At 44.0% G+C, this 19,626-nt stretch overlaps 1 protein-coding gene across 1 annotated transcript in view; it reads left to right on the top strand.

The window, feature by feature from the left end:
• The first annotated feature begins 5,007 nt into the window (after positions 1–5,007).
• Positions 5,008–19,626, top strand: part of RPIA (ribose 5-phosphate isomerase A) — a 34,069-nt gene continuing 19,450 nt past the window's right edge. Inside the window, exons 1-4 of the mRNA XM_067470123.1 lie at positions 5,008–5,227; positions 8,281–8,341; positions 13,105–13,160; positions 17,290–17,349. Coding sequence (XP_067326224.1) covers positions 5,036–5,227; positions 8,281–8,341; positions 13,105–13,160; positions 17,290–17,349 — 369 coding nt within the window. The 5' untranslated portion in view covers positions 5,008–5,035. The remainder of the gene's footprint in view (positions 5,228–8,280; positions 8,342–13,104; positions 13,161–17,289; positions 17,350–19,626) is intronic.

Genomic DNA, 19,626 nt, shown 5'->3' with positions numbered 1-19,626 from the left:
CAACGCGCGATGTTTGTCAACACGCGAGAGGAGCCAATGGCCAGCATGCTTCTAACTTTCGCGCGCCAATCGTAAGCTTCTCGTTTCCAAGTCGTTATGCGATTGGCTCGTGCTGCTGCTCTAACCAACCCTTCAAATGGTTGGAGAACATTGAAGCGGCTGGTGGAGTGGAACGATTGGCTTCGGCCTTTTCCCGCCCCTTCCTGATTGGGCGACGCCAAACCTTTCTACGTGGCCGATTCTGAGTGTCGACAACACTCTCGGGGGCTGAGGGCGTGTTGCGGGCGGGGCTTCTTAAAGGGACAGCAACAACAACAAAAACTTTGGAGAATTGAGGAGCGGCTTAAAGAGCTGGGGCAATCCATGGTTCTAAATGGTTCTAAAGTACTTACAAAACTAAAGTTCTGGTGGTGAAAATTTCAGAACTCTAACAAAACTCTCAAAATTTCATAATAAATGGCAGTTCCTAATTGGTTCTGTCATTAAAATCACCAATAATGAAATAATTAAATTTTGAAAGTTTTGTTAGAGTTCTGAAATTTTCACCACCAGAACTTTAGTTTTGTAAGTACTTTAGAACCATTTAGAACCATGGATTGCCCAAGCCTACTGGGCATGTTTAGCCTGAAGAAGAGAAGGCTGAGAGGAGATAATAGCAATGATAGCCACTGCTGAACGGCTCTCACAGTCAGGAAGTTCTTCCCCATGTTCAGGAGATTCCATCTGAACATTAGGAAGAACTTCCTGACTGTGAGAGCCGTTCAGCATTGGAACTCTCTGCCTCGGAGTGTGGTGGAGGCTCCTTCTTTGGAAGCTTTTAAACAGAGGCTGGATGGCCATCTGTCGAGTGATTTGAATGCAACTTCTGGAACGATTCCATCAGCTGAAAAATCCTGCAAATCTCTTGGGAAGACAGGCAGACAAATGTCAGCATTCTAGAAGAAGCAAAGACCACCAGCACTGAAGCAATTATCCTTCACCATCAACTTCACTAGACTGGCCACTGCTATCGATCCCTCCTGTCTCGCAAATACGATTGGCAGAGACAAAGGACAGGGCCTTCTCAGTGGTGGTCCCCCAGCTATGGAACTCCCTCTCCAGGGATATTAAATCGGCCCCCTCCCTCCTGACTTTCCGGGGGGGAAAAAGTAAAGACCTGGCTCTTTGAGCAAGCTTTTGAGAATGCAGCAGAATAGATATCACGGAACTATGAATGTTGAACATGGAATGGCCAGACGATGACACCGATGATTATATGCTTTAATGGTTTTTATTTATGTTTTATTTTGTAATGTTGATTGTTTTTAATTGCACTTTCATGAATGCCTGACATTGAATTGTGCCCATCTTTAACATGCCTTGAGTCACCGTATGGCTGAGAAAGGCGGGCTATAAATATCATAAATCATAAATAAATAAATAAATAAAACAGAATCATAGAGTTGGAAGAGATCACATGGGCCATTAAGTCCAATCCTCTGCCATGCAGAAAAAAGCACCCTGAAAGATGGCCATCCAGCCTCTTTTTGGAAGTTTCCAAAGAAGGCACCTCCACGACACTCACGGGCAGAGAGTTTCACTGTTGAACAGTTCTTAAGGTCAAAAAGTTATTTCTAAGATTCAGGTATAATCTCCTTTCCTATAATTTGAATCCATTGCTCCAGGTCCTAGTCTCCAGGACACTTGAACACAAACAATAGATTCTATATGAAAGGCAATCCTGCCTTAACATTAGAAAGAACCTATTTCCTTTTGTTGCTATGTTACAGTGAAATGAACTGTTTTTCCATCTTTGAAGGTCTGGAGAGGTATCTTTCTGGTATGTGTTGGCTTTCTAGTTTTGCATGGCAGAATTGTCTCTAATAGTCCCTTCCAACTTTGGGCCCTTCCAGACAAACTCTATATCCCAAGATCTGATTCCAGGTTTTCTGCTTTAAACTGAATGATATGAGTCCGCACTGCCAGATAATCTGGGATAAAGATAAAACCTGGCATCAGATCCTGGGATATAGGGCCTGTCTGTGATTTTGGGATTTTAATTTGAAGATAATTTCACATGTTGGCTTCCATAACTGAAGACCACTCTCCATCAAGCAGCAAAATGAATTTTATATATTGCAGTAAATGAGATCATTAGTATGTAAATATCTGCAAAGTTCCTGATATAATGACAGCAGTGCAGAAATCCGGTAGTTTGTTTGAGTTAGACTCCAGATTATTGTATAAAATTGCGGTATGAATCATGCTGTGTAAACTAGGGCAGGCTGAAGTATGAATTCCTTCCAAGACAAAGCATGATGTGAACGATATAATGCCCTTTGTTTTCCGGCACTGAATAACTGAACTGTGAAAAATTAAATTATCCCTAGCTTTTTCAAATGACAATAACATTAGGAGAGCTTCTTATGTCCCGTACGGAAGCATGGTTAATTAACTGTGCCGTCATAAATTAAAAACAATGACCCTTTGAAGGACGCAAGATAACGACCTTTGCTCTTTGGTAAAGATTGTTTTTAAATCATTTATATTTTTCAGAAATTGTCCTGGCATCTTAATTATAATTTTAGGACACCATTCCCCAGGATTAATCTATATAAATAAAAATGTAATGTTCATTTGTGGGATTAACATAACTCAAAAACCACTGGACGAATTGACACCAAATTTGGACACAATACACCTCTCAGGCCAACGAGTGACCATCACTCATAAAAACACTGAAAAACACAGCAGAAGAGACTTTAAAAGCCAAATTTTTTTTAAAAAATACATTACAACGCATGCACAAAACCACATATACGCAAACACATATACACAAATATATATACACACATACATACACACAAAACACATACACAGACTGGGCCACAACGATGTGTGGCAAGGGACAGTTAGTTTTGCATAAACTCTTTTGATACCGTCGTTTACTGTGGATGAAGTCCCAATAGGTTCAAAGAGAGCTTCTATTAAAAAAAACTATGTAAAGATTTTCAACCTGAATAACATTATTTAACATGTTTTTCCCCCTGGGTTATAAATGCCATTTTCTAATTGGTTCTATCATCAAAACATGGAAAAAGTTTATTAAACTGCAAAAAAAATTTTTATGGGATATCCTCCAAGATATTTTGCTATAGACTATTGCAACACGCTCTACATGGGTCGCCTTCGGGCTGAAAAGAGCGGAATAAAAGTGTAGTAAATAATAATAATAATAATAATAATAATAATAATAATAAATAGTTTTTCAGTGAATATTTCGGAGCCCCTGGTGGCGCAGTGGGTTAAACCCCTGTGCTGGCAGGACTGAAGACCGACAGGTTGCAGGTTCGAATCCAGGGAGAGGCGGACGAGCTCCCTCTATCAGCTCCAGCTCCTCTTGCGGGGACATGAGAGAAGCCTCCCATAAGGATGATAAAAACATCAAATCATCCAGCCGTCCCCTGGGCAATGTCCTTGCAGACGGCCAATTCTCTCACACCAGAAGCGACTTGCAGTTTCTCACGTCACTTCTGACACAACAATATATATATATAAAAAATTAATATTTCATCGAGTCTTAACTAATTCAACATAGTTTTAGGAATATAACAACTACTTTCAAAGGGCCCTTCCACACAGCCCTATATCCCAGAATACCCAGGCAGAAAATCCCACTTTATCTTGAGAGTGGACTGAGACAACCCAGTTCAAAGCAGATATTGTGGGATTTTCTGCCTTGATATTCTGGGATATAGATCTGTGTGGAAGGGCGCTTAAATAATCCCGTTCAAAGCAAATATTGTGGGATTTTCTGCCATGATATTCTGGGATATAGATCTGTGTGGAAGGGCGCTTAAATAATCCCGTTCAAAGCAAATATTGTGGGATTTTCTGCCATGATATTCTGGGATATAGATCTGTGTGAAAGGGCGCTTAAATAATCCCGTTCAAAGCAAATATTGTGGGATTTTCTGCCATGATATTCTGGGATATAGATCTGTGTGGAAGGGTGCTTAAATAATCCCGTTCAAAGCAAATATTGTGGGATTTTCTGCCATGATATTCTGGGATATAGATCTGTGTGGAAGGGTGCTTAAATAATCCCGTTCAAAGCAAATATTGTGGGATTTTCTGCCATGATATTCTGGGATATAGATCTGTGTGGAAGGGCGCTTAAATAATCCCGTTCAAAGCAAATATTGTGGGATTTTCTGCCATGATATTCTGGGATATAGATCTGTGTGGAAGGGCGCTTAAATAATCCCGTTCAAAGCAAATATTGCGGGATTTTCTGCCATGATATGGCTATATATGATATGATATGATATGGTTATATGGCTGAGTGGAAGGGTCCCAGATTATTGAAGCAGATATTGCACATTATTGTTATTGCTCGATAACATTATCTGCTTTGAACTGGATTATATGAGGGCTCTTCCACACAGGACCAGAATATCAAGGCAGAAAATCCCACATTATCTGCTTTGAACTGGGTTATTTGAGTCCACGCTCAGATTATGTGGGATTTTCTGCCTTGATATTCTGGGATGTAGGGCTTTGTGGAAGGGCCCCCAGTTTACAGTGCCATACAATCCAGATCAAAGCAGAACCCCCATGTGGGCCACAGGAACGCGTGGCAGGGGACGGCTAGTTTCATAATAAATTCTAGTGTTTCTGATAAGGCTGTGTGGCTGTGCTTCCACACAGCCATATAATCCAGAATATAATGGCAGAAAATCCCACAATATCTGCTTGGAACTGGGCTTTTATTCAGATGTGCGGAAGGGGCTTCAACGCCTATCTAGAATGAGCAGAAGTTCTCCTATTGCAAGGGCAAGACAGAGAGGGAGCCTGCGGGCCCTTTAAGTGAGACGCCGTTGTGCATTGTGGGTGTGGTAGTTCTGGGCCGGCTCCGCGCTAGGTCAGTAAGGCGCGCCGAGCTTGGCAGGTGCACTACAAGTCCCAGGTGCCGCAGGGAGGCAGGCGGTGGCGGCGGGAGAGGCAGGCTTAATCATGAGCCGTCCGTCCGAAGGGGGCGGGCGGGGCCAGCGGCATGCCTCCGCAGGGCAAGGTCCCCGCCGCCCTCTTTTCGCGGGCGCTGCTCGGGAGAAGGAGGCTCCGGGCGGGGCTCTCCTGGCAAGCCCCCGATTCCGAGCCCCAGCCCAAAAGACGGCCGATCTCCGCCGCCATGACCGAGGAGGCCAAGAGGCTGGCCGCTGTGGCTGCGGTGGACAACCACGTGCAGGTGGGCGGCGGCGGGGGGGGGGGGGGGTGGAAGGTGTGTCTGCACTGTAGAACGAACGCGGTTTGATGCCGCTTTCACTTCCATGGGGTTGTAGTATGGCGAGGCAGCCGCAGTCTGGTAAAGAAGGCTAAAGTCCTTGTCAAACTACAATTTCCACGATTGCATAGCATTTAAAGTGGGGTCAAGCTGCAATCATAGTGATGGCCCCCCTTGCAAAACTACAAGGGATATATGTTCAATTGTAGTTTGAGGTGGAAGCGTGGCAGTCGCCACACTGCATGATTATAGCAACTGGGATGTCTAGTTTTGTGTCATAATTAGCCTTCTTTGGGTGCCTCTACACTGTGGAATTAATACTGTTTCATTTCTCAATTTGTCGTTTTACAAGGTCTTCAGCCCCTGCCAAAGAGTCCTGATGCCTCACCAAACTACAAATCCCAAGATATTGTGAGCCATAGCAATTAAAGTGGTGTGGAACTGCATTTGTTCAACAGTGTAGATACTCCCTCTGTTAGAGAGCATTTAATTCCGATCCTTCTGAATTTCCTTTTGAACATTGAATTTCACGTCCACTACCATAGCCCCCGGTGGCGCAGTGGGTTAAAGCACTGATCTGCTGAGCTTGTTGATCGAAAGGTCGCAGGTTCGATTCCGGGGAGCGGCGTGAGCTTCCACTGTCAGCCCTAGCTTCTGACAACCTAGCAGTTCGAAAACATGCAAATGTGAGTAGATCAATAGGTACCGCTCCGGCGGGAAGGTAACGGCGCTCCATGCAGTCATGCCGGCCACATGACCTTGGAGGTGTCTACAGACAACGCTGGCTCTTCGGCTTAGAAATGGAGATGAGCACCACACCCCAGAGTCAGACATGACTGGACATGTCAGGAGACTACCTTTACCTTTTACCATAGGGGAGCCCCTTATGGCGTAGTGGGTTAAAGCGCTGAGGTTGCAGGTTTGAATCTGGGGAGCGGCATGAGCTTCCGCTGTCAGCCCTAGCCAGAGGCGGCCCTAGGTAATTTTCAACTGTAAGCAAACAGTATTTTGGTGCCCCCCCCCCAACCAATCATTGATATACGAGGGGGGTATTTTTTAAGTAAGGTCCGTTTTGTTGTAGACACTAGTAGTTCGCGCGCATATCGCAACGACTGCATGCGTTGTGCGTGCGTGCTTGCCTCGGGAACAACTGTGCTCAGTTTCCGCTCTGTAGCTAACCTGTACGGTTCTGTTCTGTGCTTTAAAAATGTTTAAGACTATCAACTCACCTGCCACAGTGAGGTTCGCTCAGTGATACGTTTTTTGTCAGCAAGGAAACTGCCTGCTGCAGAAGTTCATCGACAGATTTGTGAAGTGTACAGTCAGGCCCGTAGCCAGGATTTCGTTTCGGGGGGGGGGGGGGCTGAATTTTTTTTCGGGGGGGGGGTTTCAGGGGGGCTGAGTTTCAGGGGGGGGCTGAGTCTGAGTGAAAGAGGGTCTAGCCTAGCAAACATTTTGTATCATTACCCCAATACCCCCATGCATATGGGATATATTGAGTACGGTGATCAGATCATGATATGAATAAACATAACAGTTTAAATAATGCACCAATAAGGCCATTTCGCGAACCACCATGAAAATTTCGGGGGGGGGGGGGGCTGGAGCCCCCCCACCCCCTCCCGGCTACATGCCTATGTACAGTGATACTATTATGAGTGAAAGCAAAGTGCGTAAGTGTGCACGACAACTCAAAGATGGCCGTGACAACGTCTATGATGAGGACCGCTCCGGTTGCCCTTCTTTGATTCCAGACTATTTGGTGGCTTCAGTTGAAGCGAGGATTTGTGAGAACAGGCGCTTCACAATAACAGGTCTCTCAAATGAATTTCCTGACGTGTCGAGATCAGTGCTTTACAACATTGTTTCTGAACACCTAAAGTTTAGGAAACTGTGCTCCCGTTGGGTCCCGAAACTCCTAACAGAGGACCACAAAAACCAAAGATTTGAGTGTGCGATCAAATCAAATCGTCTGTAATCAAAGAAGGGCGACCGGAGCGGTCCTCATCACGGACGTTGTCACGGCCATCTTGAATTGTCGTACCCACTTACGCACTTTGCTTTCACTCATAACAGTATCACCGTACACTTCACAAATCTGTCGATGAATTTCTGCAGCAGGCAGGTTCCTTGCTGATAAGAACCGTATCACTGAGCGAACCTCACATGCCGTGCGTGAGTTGTTAGTCTTAAACATTTTTAAAGCACAGAACAGAACCGTACAGGTTAGCTAGCTACAGAGTGGAAACTGAGCACAGTTGTTCCCGAGGCATGCCAGTAGACAACGCACATGCTCGTTGCGGTATGCGCGCCAACTACTAGTGTCTACAACAAAACGGACCTTACTTAAAAAATACCCCTCGTATATTTTCTGTTCGTCGTGGGAGTTCTGTGTGCCATGTTTGGTTCAATTCTATCATTGGTGGAGTTCAGAATGCTCTTTGATTTTAGGTGAACTATACATCCCAGTAACTACAACTCGAATATGTCAAGGTCTGTTTTCCCCCAAGAGTGCCTCAAGAGCGCCTCTGAGCAAAATCAACTATACTGCGAATGCTTATTTTGCGTAATGGGTTGAGCCGCCCCTGGCCGTAGCTTTTGCCAACCTAGCAGTTCGAAAACATCCAAATGTGAGTAGATCAATACAGTCTACCGCTCCGGCCAGAAGGTAATGGTGTTTCATGCAGTCATGCCGGCCACATAACCTTGGAAGTGTCTATGGACAATGCCGGCTCTTTGGCTTAGAAATGGAGATGAGCACCAACCCCCAGAGTCAGACTGGACTTAATGTCAGGGGACAACCTTCCACTTCCATAGGGGGATTGTTTGGCCACTACATCCAGATGCATTCACTTGATCCTTCTGAATGTGTTTTTATTTCTTTAAAAATGAGCCTCGAATTGATACTGTTATTTGGCTTATTTCTTTCTAATCTACAAAAAAAACAAACCCTGTAGTTGAATTTCTGCATTGCTTGTGATTGTCTAAGCAACTTATTTATCTTTACTTGTTTGTAGACTAATCATGTCCTTGGAATTGGAAGCGGCTCTACAATTGTTCATGCTGTACATCGGTTAGGTATGTATTTTTGCCATTTGTTTTATTGCAAATGGTTTATAATAATAATGATGATGATGATAATAATAATAATTATTATTATTATTAATACCCTGCTTTTTCTCTCCACAAAGGAGATTCAAAGTGGCTTATATTAAAGGTTTTTCAATACAATTGAAAATCCAAAGATACACAAAAATTAAAATAAAATTAAATATTATTTGTATGAATTAAAAATTATAGTTAAAACCCTTATAGTTAATTATAGTTAAAACTAGTATTGAGGCATGGAAGTTAAAAAGGTGTCGAACTGCATTCATTCTACAGTGTAGATGCGCCCATCATCTCTGACCCCTTCTATACTACCATATAATCCAGATTATCAAAGCAGATAATCCACATCTGTTATGAATTGGATTATAGGAGTCTACACTGCCATATAATCCAGTTCAAAGCACATAATATGGATTTGACATGGCAGTGTAGAAGGGGCCTCAAACTCTGCTGTTAATGTTTCTACATAGGAGATTTGGGTCGGGGCATTATTTAATTATAATAATAATGATAATAATAATAATGTGTTACCTGTCTCTCCTCACAACCCGATGTAGTGCACAGCACAGTCAAAACACATCACCATAAAATGCATACAATAATATACATATATTAGCATAAAATACATATAATAAAACACATAGGTCATAAATTACATTCCGTCATAATTTCCTTACATTCGAGTTCCATATTATTTGCTATTACAGAAAAATGAATTATTATAAAGGATTAAAACCTAGCTGTTGATAAATTGGGTGAGTTATGGACAAGTAACTTAGATCTTTTGAAGACACTTCAGCATAATATTTATTATTTATTTACAGTATTTGTATACCGCTTTTCTCACCCCGAGGGGGCCTCAAAGCAGTTTACACATAAGTAATGGCAAAATTCAATGCCGGTACAAACAATTACAATTATACACTACAATTAGACATAAATCAAGTTAAAAACAGTGCATCCACAAGCAATAAAACAATCTTTAAAACAATCAGACAGTCTCATCATGATTTTAATTTTTTTCTAAAAGCCAGGAGGGAGGGAGCGGATCTTACCTCATTTGGGGGAGCCACAGCCGAGAAGGCCCTGTCTCTCGTCCCCGCCAGACGCATCTGTGCTGTTGACGGGAGCGAGAGCACGGCCTTATATCATTGCAGTTTCTCACTGGTGTTGTGAACCTCTTGTAAAGTTCTTTATTCAAGCAATTTTAGGGATTGTTGAGTGTTGCTGAGGGATTTCATGGCCAGAATCACTGGGTTGATTGTAGGTTTTTTGGGCTATATGACCATGTTCTAGAAGCATTCTCTCCTGATGTTTCGCCTGCATCTATGGCAAGCATCCTCTGAGGAAACAAACAAGGACATCTAATCACCTCTCAACAAAAGATTGCCCCAGGCACTGCCAGGCCATCAAATACTAATCAAGGTGGTCAGTTGAAACATTCACACCTAGCTCCAACAGACAAGAGTTCTTTGTCCCACCCTGGTCATTCCACAGATATATAAACCCATTTTCCTAGTTTCAACAGACCTCACAACCGTTGAGGATGTTTGCCATAGATGCAGGCGAAATGTCAGGAGAGAATGCTTCTGCAACATAGTCGTATAGCCCGAAAAACCTACAACAACCCAATTTTAGGCTGTTCATGAAATGTTTCTGCCCTGAATTTGACCCAGTCAGGTTTTCTGGTTCCACCGGATTGTGCAGAATGGGGGTTAGTTGTTTTTTGTGCTACAGTGCCTTTGTTGTGAATGGTTTTTTAAATGCCCAAACAAAAGTCTTTGTACACAGCCCGAAATAATAATAGAACAAAAATAAAATATTCCATTTACAAGATTTGACTTGCTGTTGTTCAAATTATGCCTCTTAACTACTTATTCTGCAGAATGAATGCTGCCATGCTAATATGACAGTTTTGTTTCGTTTATTTCCCGGAATTGGGCATGAGTAATAAAAGTTTTCATCAGAGATTGAGGTGGAGAAATGGTAAGACGCGTAGAATCAAAGAGTTGGAAGAGACCTCTTGGGCCATCCAGTCCAACTAATAAAAGATGAATATCCTTTATCTAGAAACCTGAAATGCTCCAGAATGGTCCACATAGGTGGCTGAGATAGATATCTTTTGTTTTTTGCTGGTACAATGTAAGAAAACAGTGTTTCATGCACAAAATTGTTTATATATTTATAACTAGCTGTCCCTTGCCACGCGTTGCTGTGGCCCATTCTGGTGATCTGGAAAATAAAGTAATTAGAAAGTGTTGGTTTCTAATATTTGTAATTTCTTTATGCTTGTGGGTAAACAGTAGTTCTTGTTCTTCCTTTGTCAGTGTTGATGTAGAGATTGTCTGGTTTGCCTACTCTGGAACATGAAACATATAATTGTCCTTCTCTAGAGATCCCTTTCAAATCTATGATACTGTCTCTGTGTGTGTGTGAATCATATCTATCTATATCTATGGCTAGATGGCTTTTTGTCGGGAGGGCTTTGATTACGTTTTCTTGCCCTGGTGAAGGGAACTGGACTCTATGGCCTTAAGTATTTTCTATTGGTCATGAGGGTTCTGTGTGGGAAGTTTGCCCCAATTCTGTCATTGGTGGGGGTCAGCATGCTCTTTGATTGTAGGTGAACTATAAATCCCAGAAACTACAATTCCCAAATGTCAAGGTCTATTTCCCCCAAACTCCATCTGTGTTCATTTTGGGGCATATGGAGTATTCGTCCCAAGTTTGGTCCAGATCCGTCATTGTTTGAGTCCAAAGTGCTCTCTGGATGTAGGTGAACTACAACTCCCAAACTCAAGGTCAATGCCCACCAAACCCTTCCAGTATTTTCTGTTGGTCATGGGAGTCCTGTGTCCCAAGATTGGTTCAATTCCATCGTTGGTGGAGTTCAGTATGCTCTTTGATTGTAGGTGAACTATAAATCCCAGCAATTTCAACTCCCAAATGACAAAATAAATTTTTTTGAGTGAAGGACATACATTTGGTTGTTAAGTGTCTTGTGTCCAAATTTGGTTTCAATTTGTCCAGTGGTTTTTGAGTTCTGTCAATCCCACAAATGAACATTACATTTTTATTTATATAGATTTATGATATTTATATGCCGCCCTTCTCACCCTGAAGGGAACTCAGAGTGGCTTACAGAATATATATCCAGACAATATATTATATTATTAGCATAGTACAATATCAATATTATATATTACTATATTGTACTACACCATTATATTGTTATATTATTAGTAATATTACATATAATATAAAATATATAATTATATTGCATTTGTATTATATTGTATTACATTATAATATTATAAATATTATATGTATCTACAATATATTATATTATATTATTAGTAAAGAACAGGAGACAAGACAATTGTTAACACCATTGTGTATAAAAGTACCTGGTCGTGTTTAGACTGTCGTGTTTCCAAGATATCTCATGGAGTTTATGCAAATATGCTAAAAAATCTGAAATCCAGAACACTTGCAAGCATTCCGAATAAGAGATACTCGACCCCGATAGTTCTTTTGTAGATAATTATGCTTTCCTTACTTGCAAGCAGAATTAACTCTAAAGGCAATATTTTGAATGGACTATTAATGAGCGATAATAATAATAATAATAACAACAACACTTTATTTGTACCCCACTACCATCTCCCCAGGGGACTAGGTGCGGCTTACATGAGGCCGAGCCCAAAATACAACAATACAGGCAATTTAAAAAACAACAAAACAGTAAAACAATACATAAGCATTATCAATAGGACAACACACTTTAAAATCTATGGGTAGGCCAAATGTAATTAAAATGTAAAAGAATTAAAAAATAATGCTAGACATGGGCGAAAATGATGGGGCGGTTTGTGGGAACGTATGAGCAGAGCTAAGACAATATAAAGTGTTTTGGAGGATGAAGTGCTATGGGATCATTATTTTGGGAAGGCACACTGGAACAACCACGTCTTCAAGCTCCTCTTAAAGACTGCCAAAGTTGGGGCATGCCTGCTGTCCTTAGGAAGTGAGTTCCAGAGTCGAGGGGCCACCACCGAAAAGGCCCTCTCTCTCGTCCCCACCAATCGCGCTTGCGATGCAGGTGGGATTGTGAGCAGGGCCTCTCCAGATGATCATAGAGATCGTGTGGGTTCTTATACAGAGATGCGGTCACGAAGGTAGGCGGGTCCCAAACCGTTCAGGGCTTTGTAGGTGACAACCTGCACCTTGAATTGGGTCTGGAAAATGAATGTCAGTCAGTGGAGCTCCTTGAACAGGAGGGTTGACCGTTGGACCATCTGGAATTTCCGAGCCTTTTTCAAGGGCAGCCCCATGTAGAGTGCATTACAGTAATCCAGTCTAGAGGTGACTAAGGCATGGACCACCCTGGCCAGATCCGCCTTCACAAGGTACGGTCGCAGTTGGCGCACGAGTCTTAATTGTGCAAAGGCCCTCCCGGCCACCGACAACGACTGAGCTTCAAGGTAAGTGATGAATCCAGGAGGACACCCAAACTGCGGACATGTGACTTCAGGGGGAGTGCAACCCCGTCCAACACAGGTTGCCACCCTATACCCCGATCTGGTTTACGATCTACCAGGAGGACCTCTGTCTTGTTGGGATTAATCTTCAGCTTGTTCGTCCTCATCCAGATACTTTGATATGGGTTGCTCTTGCACATCCTGTGCTGATTTGAATATATACTAAACCCAGATATTTCCCCTCTACAGCTGAGAGAGTGAAACAAGAAAAACTCAGCATAGTTTGCATCCCTACATCTTTTCAGGTAAGATCTTTCCCTTAACATCCCTACTTATTAGTTTGTTGAAAGAAAAAATATAGATCATTAACACTCTGCCTTGATAGATATCGCAGTTGGAGGTGGGCACTGCATTGTAAGGACAGTTAAGTAGAAAAGAACTAACTTAATGTCATTCCTCCTTTCCCCTTAATTGTTCCTTATTCTGCATGTCTCAAAAAGACGCTGATGATGGTTAAAGTTATAATGATATCAAAGTGCATTGTGAGTAGATTCACCTTTTGTCTTCTAGTGAGAATTCAGTCTTGATTAACTACCAAACCCATTTACAGTGTTCCCTTGCTCCTTCGTGGTTTTCTTCCCACAAACTCGCTGTTTTGCGGTTTTCCCTGCGCTCTCTCTCTCTCTCTTTGCCTTCTCTTTCCTCTTTCCCCTCCCTTTCTCCCTCCTTCGAGCACTCATGCCACCCTCTCCTGGCAAGAGGGACACTTTTGCCTGCGCAGCTCGCCTTTCCTACCTCCTTGCCTTCCTTCCTTCCCTCCATCCTTGCCTTCCTTCCTCCACCGCTTTCCCTCCTGAGGCTGTGGGAGAAAGAAGAGAAGAAGAAGATGCTGAGGCTGGGGAGGAAATGGAGGGAGCTGCTGGAGCCTCTGCCCCTTCTGCCAGACCTTCTCGAGTGGCGGTTCCTGCAGAAGCAGCACGAGCTGAGCAAGAGGGACAAGAGGAGAGGGCCCCGGCATCTTCTTCTTCCTCCTCTTCTTTCTCCCACATCCTCAGGAGGGAAAGCGGCGGAGGGAGGAAGGCAAGGAAGGAGGGAGGGAAGGCAAGGAGGTGGAGGCCCACGCAGTCAAAAGTGTCCCTCTTGCCAGGGGAGGGTGGCATGAGCGCCCAAGGGAGGGAGGAAGGGACGGGAAAGAAGAGAGGAAAGAGAAGGCAAAGTGAGAGAGGGGGGAGGGATTGTCCCTACTTGGCGGTATTTCACTTATCGCGGGTAGTCCTGGAATGGAACACTGTATTTGTTTTTGGTGATTTGTTGATAATGGTAGATCACAACTAGACATCTATCAAAACTTGGGGGGGGGGGCTGTGTAATCTGGAAGCAACTCTGATGATTAGCAATTAAGTTATTGACATAGTATGTGTGTGTGTATATATATATATACTAGCTGTACCCGCCACGCGTTGCTGTGGCCAATCTTCCCTTCCTCTTTCTCTCCTCCCTTCCCTCTTTCTTTCCTTTTCTCTTTTTCTTTCCCTATCTCATCTTCCATCTCTACCTGTTTCTTTCCTCCCTTTCTTTGCTCTTTGGTTACATCCTTCCTTCCTTCTTTCCTTCCTTCCTTCCCTATGTTTTGTTCCTTCTCTCCTTCCTTCCCTCTCTTTTTCCTTTCACTTTTTTATTTCCTTCTCTCCTTCCTTGCTTTTCTTCCTTCCTTCCTTCCTTTCTTCCTTTCTTTCCCTCCCTGCTTCCCTCCTTCCTTCCTTCCCTCTTTCCCTTCTTCTCTCGTTACTTCTTGACTGTCCCTTCAATTTATTATTGTATTTATATCTTACATAGAAAGAAGGAAAGGAAGAAGGAAGGAAGGAGGGACATGAAGGAAGGAAAAAGGAAGGGAGGGAGGGAGGGAAGGAAGGGAAGAAAGGAAAAGAAAGAAGAAGGGACAGGGAGGGAAGGAAGGAGGGAAAGAAAGGAGGGGGATGAAGAAAGGAGGGAGGGAAGGAAATGAAGGGTAAGGAAATGAAGAAAGGGAAAGAAGAAGGAAAGGGAGGGATCATAGAATCATAGAACAAAATAGTTGGAAGAGACCTCATGGGCCATCCAGTCCAACCCCCTGCCAAGAAGCAGGAATATTGCATTCAAATCACCCCCGAGAGATGGCCAGGAAGGAAAAGAAGAAAAGGAAGAAGGAAGGAGGGACAGGAAGGAAGGGAAGGAGAAGGAAAGAAGAAAAGGAAAGAAAGGAAGGGAGGGAGGAAAGAAGGGAAGGGAGGGAGAGAAGGAAGGTCCTTCATTCAAGCACCGTGGACCTTCCTTGCCTCCTCCCCCTCCCCCTCCCCTTCTTCCTTGCTCCTCTTCCGACAGGGAAAGGAGGAGGAGACTGCCTCCACCTCCTCCACTCCAGTCGTTTGTGTGTGCGTGTGTGTGTGTGGCCGTGCACGTGCGCCTGACTTTAATGACCGCTGTTTCCCCGCGAGGAGGAGGAGGGAGCGTGGCCATGGGTCTTTGTAGACATGCAGTTTCTCCTTTGTGGACATGCAATTTAGAAGTCCTTTCTGCTTTTGGTTTTTGTTGTTTTTTTGAGTGGAGAACATACATTGGGTTGTTAGGTGTAACGTGTCCAAATTTGGTGTCAATTGCCCCAGTGGTTTCTGAGTTCTGTGAATAGCACAAATGAACATTACATTTTTATTTATATATCTCTCTCTCTCGACATTTTGTCCTTTTGGAAGATAAATAGAACTTGCTTGTTTACTCAAAAGGATCAACAATTGGTTCCCTTACTCCAATGTAAGCGAACCAAGGATCTACCTTTGTTTCAAGTGAGGACTTACAGGGGAAACAATGAATACAATTCATTCTGGTCATAGTTTATTTCAAATTATTATACTTCAAGGCATTTATATAGCCCATTTTGTCCTTTTGGAATGTAAATAGAATTTGCTTGTTTACTCAAAAGGATCAACTATTCATTGGTTCACATACTCCAATGTAAGCAAACGAAGGATCTACCATTGATTCAAGTGAGGACTTACAGGGGAAACAATGAATACATTTCATTCTGGTCATAGTTTATTTCAAATTAGATAATTTTGAGGGGATCCTTGCTGCCTCTTGGTAATGTAGTGTTAGTTTAAAATGTGGAAACAGAAAACTTTTAATTCATATGGTAAAGGTAGAGTTGAACATTTGACTTGTCAAATATTGATCTAGTATTTTAAGGCATGAACCTTTCAGAATGGCAACAGAAGTTCAGTTGCATATATTTAAAAGTTTGTGTTGTTATTTATGTTATGGAGACTGATTCTTTAAATACTAACTTCGACCTTCCAAACAGTCCTGGAAACTTAAACATACAAAAGTAGTTCTAAAATTAGGTTAACCCGACATAATATACACAGATCAAGAAAAAAATCCATAGAAATATGAAAATTTAGTTTCAGTACAGAGCAGAGAGTGACGTTTTCTGAACTGTCTCTCTGGTGTTGCTGTTACTAACATGTCTCTTATTGAGCATCCAAAGATTGCAAGTGCATTTGAAAATCAGTTTCTTGCACGAATCACGTTGTACAGTCGTCATGCAATGTTGCGGTCATGCATGGCATATTGAATTACTGGGCATGATCAGGCGACAAGGCAAGATCTGAATGAGCCTTTGAGCAACCATTCAACCACTCCTTCTCCACAAGCTGAAAACAAGGCAGATAAATCTTCACTTAATATCTTCTGAACACGGCAGAGTAAGAAGCTCTTAATTAAAGTTAGCTACATATTCACATATGTTCAGAAGCTGTCAACCATAATTTTACCCTTCAGATTAAAAGGGATGCTATAGTTAAATGGAAGACTTCCTGGATTTTTTCCTAGCTGGTGCGAAAGCAGTCATTAAGTTTGTTTATTTTTTCGCTTATCGATACAAGTATATGAATATAGCCTCTATAGGAATTTAACGGTGCATGAAAATAAAAGGAGCTCTTCGTGGCGCAGTGGGTTAAAACGCTGAGCTGTTGAACTTGATGTCTGAAAGGTCGTAGGTTCGAAGCCGGGGAGCTTCTGCCAACCTAGCAGTTTGAAAACATGAAAATGTAAGTAGATCAATCGGTACCGCTCTGGCAGGAAGATAACGACACTCCATGCAGCCATGCCGGCCCCATGACCTTGGAGGTGTATATGGACAATGCTGGCTCTTCGGCTTAGAAATGTTGTGATATTAGTGTCCATTCCAGCATAATGTGGTTTTCTAAAATTGCAAACTTCAACTGCTACTAAGAAGGTTTAAATCCAATTTCTGGTAGCAACTAAAGTAGATCAATTGAATGTATTGCTCAATGATAAGTCAGCCCTTTTGTGAATTTTAATTCTGCTAACAGGCGGAATTCTTCCTTCCTCCCTATCCTGAGGACCAAATAATTATTTGGCTTCTTAATTTCCTTCTAGGCACGTCAGTTGATTCTGCAGAATGGCTTAACTCTAAGTGACCTGGATAGACACCCTGAGGTAAGAATGTTTCTCCTCCCTTTGGCATTTTGCCAGTTGTCCATGCACAGAGAAATCTGTACTTGGGCTTTTCCTGTACAAGTGGAAACTGGGATAATGTGAGCCTGGTGAATGGGGGCTGCAAATAGTGATGGCGGCGCAGGTGGTAGGGATGGGGAGCAGAGCTTGGTGGGCGGCACCAACCGGTTCCATGGGCTGCAGCCAGCCTGCGTGCCATATGTTGTGCCATGAAGGATCTAGAAAATTTCTAGGGATGACATATTTCTCAGATGCAGGTAGGTGAAACCACAGGAACTGGTCACGCAGATACAGCCTGGTGGTGCTGGGAGACTTTAACATCCACGCCGAGACCACTTTATCTGGCGCAGCTCAGGACTTTATGGCCACCATGACGGCCATAGGACTGTCACAGATAATATCTGGCCCCACACATCATGCTGGGCACACTCTTGACCTCGTCTTTGTGGTGGACGACGAATTGATCAGAGTGGAAGATCAAAACATCCTTCCAGTGTCATGGTCTGACCATCATCTGATCACATTTAGACTTACTGCGACCCTAAACCTCCGCAGGGGTGGAGGACAAATTAAGATGGTCCGCCCTAGGAGACTGATGGATCCGGACGGATTCCTGAGGAATCTTAGGGTCTCCCCTGCCTTGGAGCCTGGCGATTCTATCGACGCCTTAGTAACTCTCTATAACGGGGAGATGGCCAGGGCGTTAGATACGATCGCACCCGAACGCCCCATCTCGTTGCGTCGTGACAGGCCATCCCCTTGGTTCACCGAGGAGTTGGCTGTGATGAAGCATACGAGAAGGGGGCTAGAGCGCAAATGGAGGAAATCTCGGAACGTATCTGACCGAACACGGGCTAGAGCCTCCCTTAAGGCATACTCCGTGGCTGTACGGGCGGCCAGGAAGTCATTCACGACCGCCCGTATAGCATCTGCAGCAAATAGATCATCGGAGCTGTTTCGGGTCGTGGGTGAGCTCCTCCACCCACCAGCGGTGGAGGGGCTCCCCGACGACCCCGCAGCTCGGTGTCGCGATTTCGCACACCATTTTGCAGATAAAGTCGCCCAGATACGCCTCGAGCTCGACTCCAATTCCATCGCAGTGCCAGAAGAGGTGACGGAGGCACCTGCTTGTCCAATCTTATGGGATTCTTTTAGGCTTGTTCTTCCTGAAACCGTGGAGGAGATCCTTGGGGCTGTGAGAGCGACCACCTCATCCCTGGACCCATGCCCATCTTGGCTCATTAAATCAGCCAGAGGGGGGTTGCTTGACTGGTTTGTACCGATTATCAATACATCGCTGGAGCAAGGAATTTTTCCATCTAATTTGAAGCAGGCCGTGGTTCGTCCACTTATCAAAAAAGCTTCCCTTGACTCCTCGGTACTGAATAACTACAGGCCGATCTCCAACCTTCCCTTTTTGGGAAAGGTGCTGGAGAGGGTGGTCGCCTCTCAGCTTCAGGGTTTCCTAGACGATACCAACTACCTGGATCAGTCACAGTCTGGTTTCAGGCCTGGCCATGGCACCGAGACAGCCTTGGTCGCCTTGGTGGATGACCTCCGCAGAGAACTGGACAGGGGGAGTGTGACTCTGCTGGTTCTCTTGGACATCTCAGCGGCTTTCGATACCATCGATCATGGTATCCTTCTGGGTCGTCTCTCCGGGATGGGCCTTGGGGGCACGGTTCTGTCGTGGCTCCAGTCCTTCCTGGAGGGACGAACCCAGATGGTGAAGCTGGGAGATGCCTGCTCTGACCCCTGGCCTTTGACCTGTGGGGTCCCGCAAGGCTCTATTCTATCTCCCATGCTTTTTAACATCTACATGAAACCGCTGGGAGAGGTCATCCGGGGTTTTGGAGTTGGGTGCCATCTTTACGCGGATGACACGCAACTCTACTACTCCTTTCCACCTAATTCCAAGGAGGCTTCTCAGGTGCTAGGTGAGTGCCTGGCCGCTGTGTCGATCTGGATGAGGAAGAACAAGCTGAAGATCAATCCCGACAAGACAGAGGTCCTCCTGGTCGATCGTAAACCGGATCGGGGTATAGGGTGGCAACCTGTGTTGGACGGGGTTACACTCCCCCTGAAGCCACAGGTCCGCAGTTTGGGTGTCCTCTTGGATTCTTCGCTTACACTTGAGGCTCAGGTGTCGGCGGTATCCGGGAGGGCCTTTGCACAACTGAGACTTGTGCGCCAGCTGCGACCATACCTCGTGAAGGCGGATCTGGCCGGGGTGGTCCACGCCTTGGTCACCTCTAGAAT

The sequence above is a fragment of the Anolis sagrei genome, chromosome 6 (assembly GCF_037176765.1).
Source record: "Anolis sagrei isolate rAnoSag1 chromosome 6, rAnoSag1.mat, whole genome shotgun sequence".
In the NCBI taxonomy this organism is placed as follows: domain Eukaryota; kingdom Metazoa; phylum Chordata; class Lepidosauria; order Squamata; family Dactyloidae; genus Anolis; species Anolis sagrei.
Note: the sequence above shows the minus strand (reverse complement) of the source record. Positions and strands in the feature narration are given on the sequence as shown.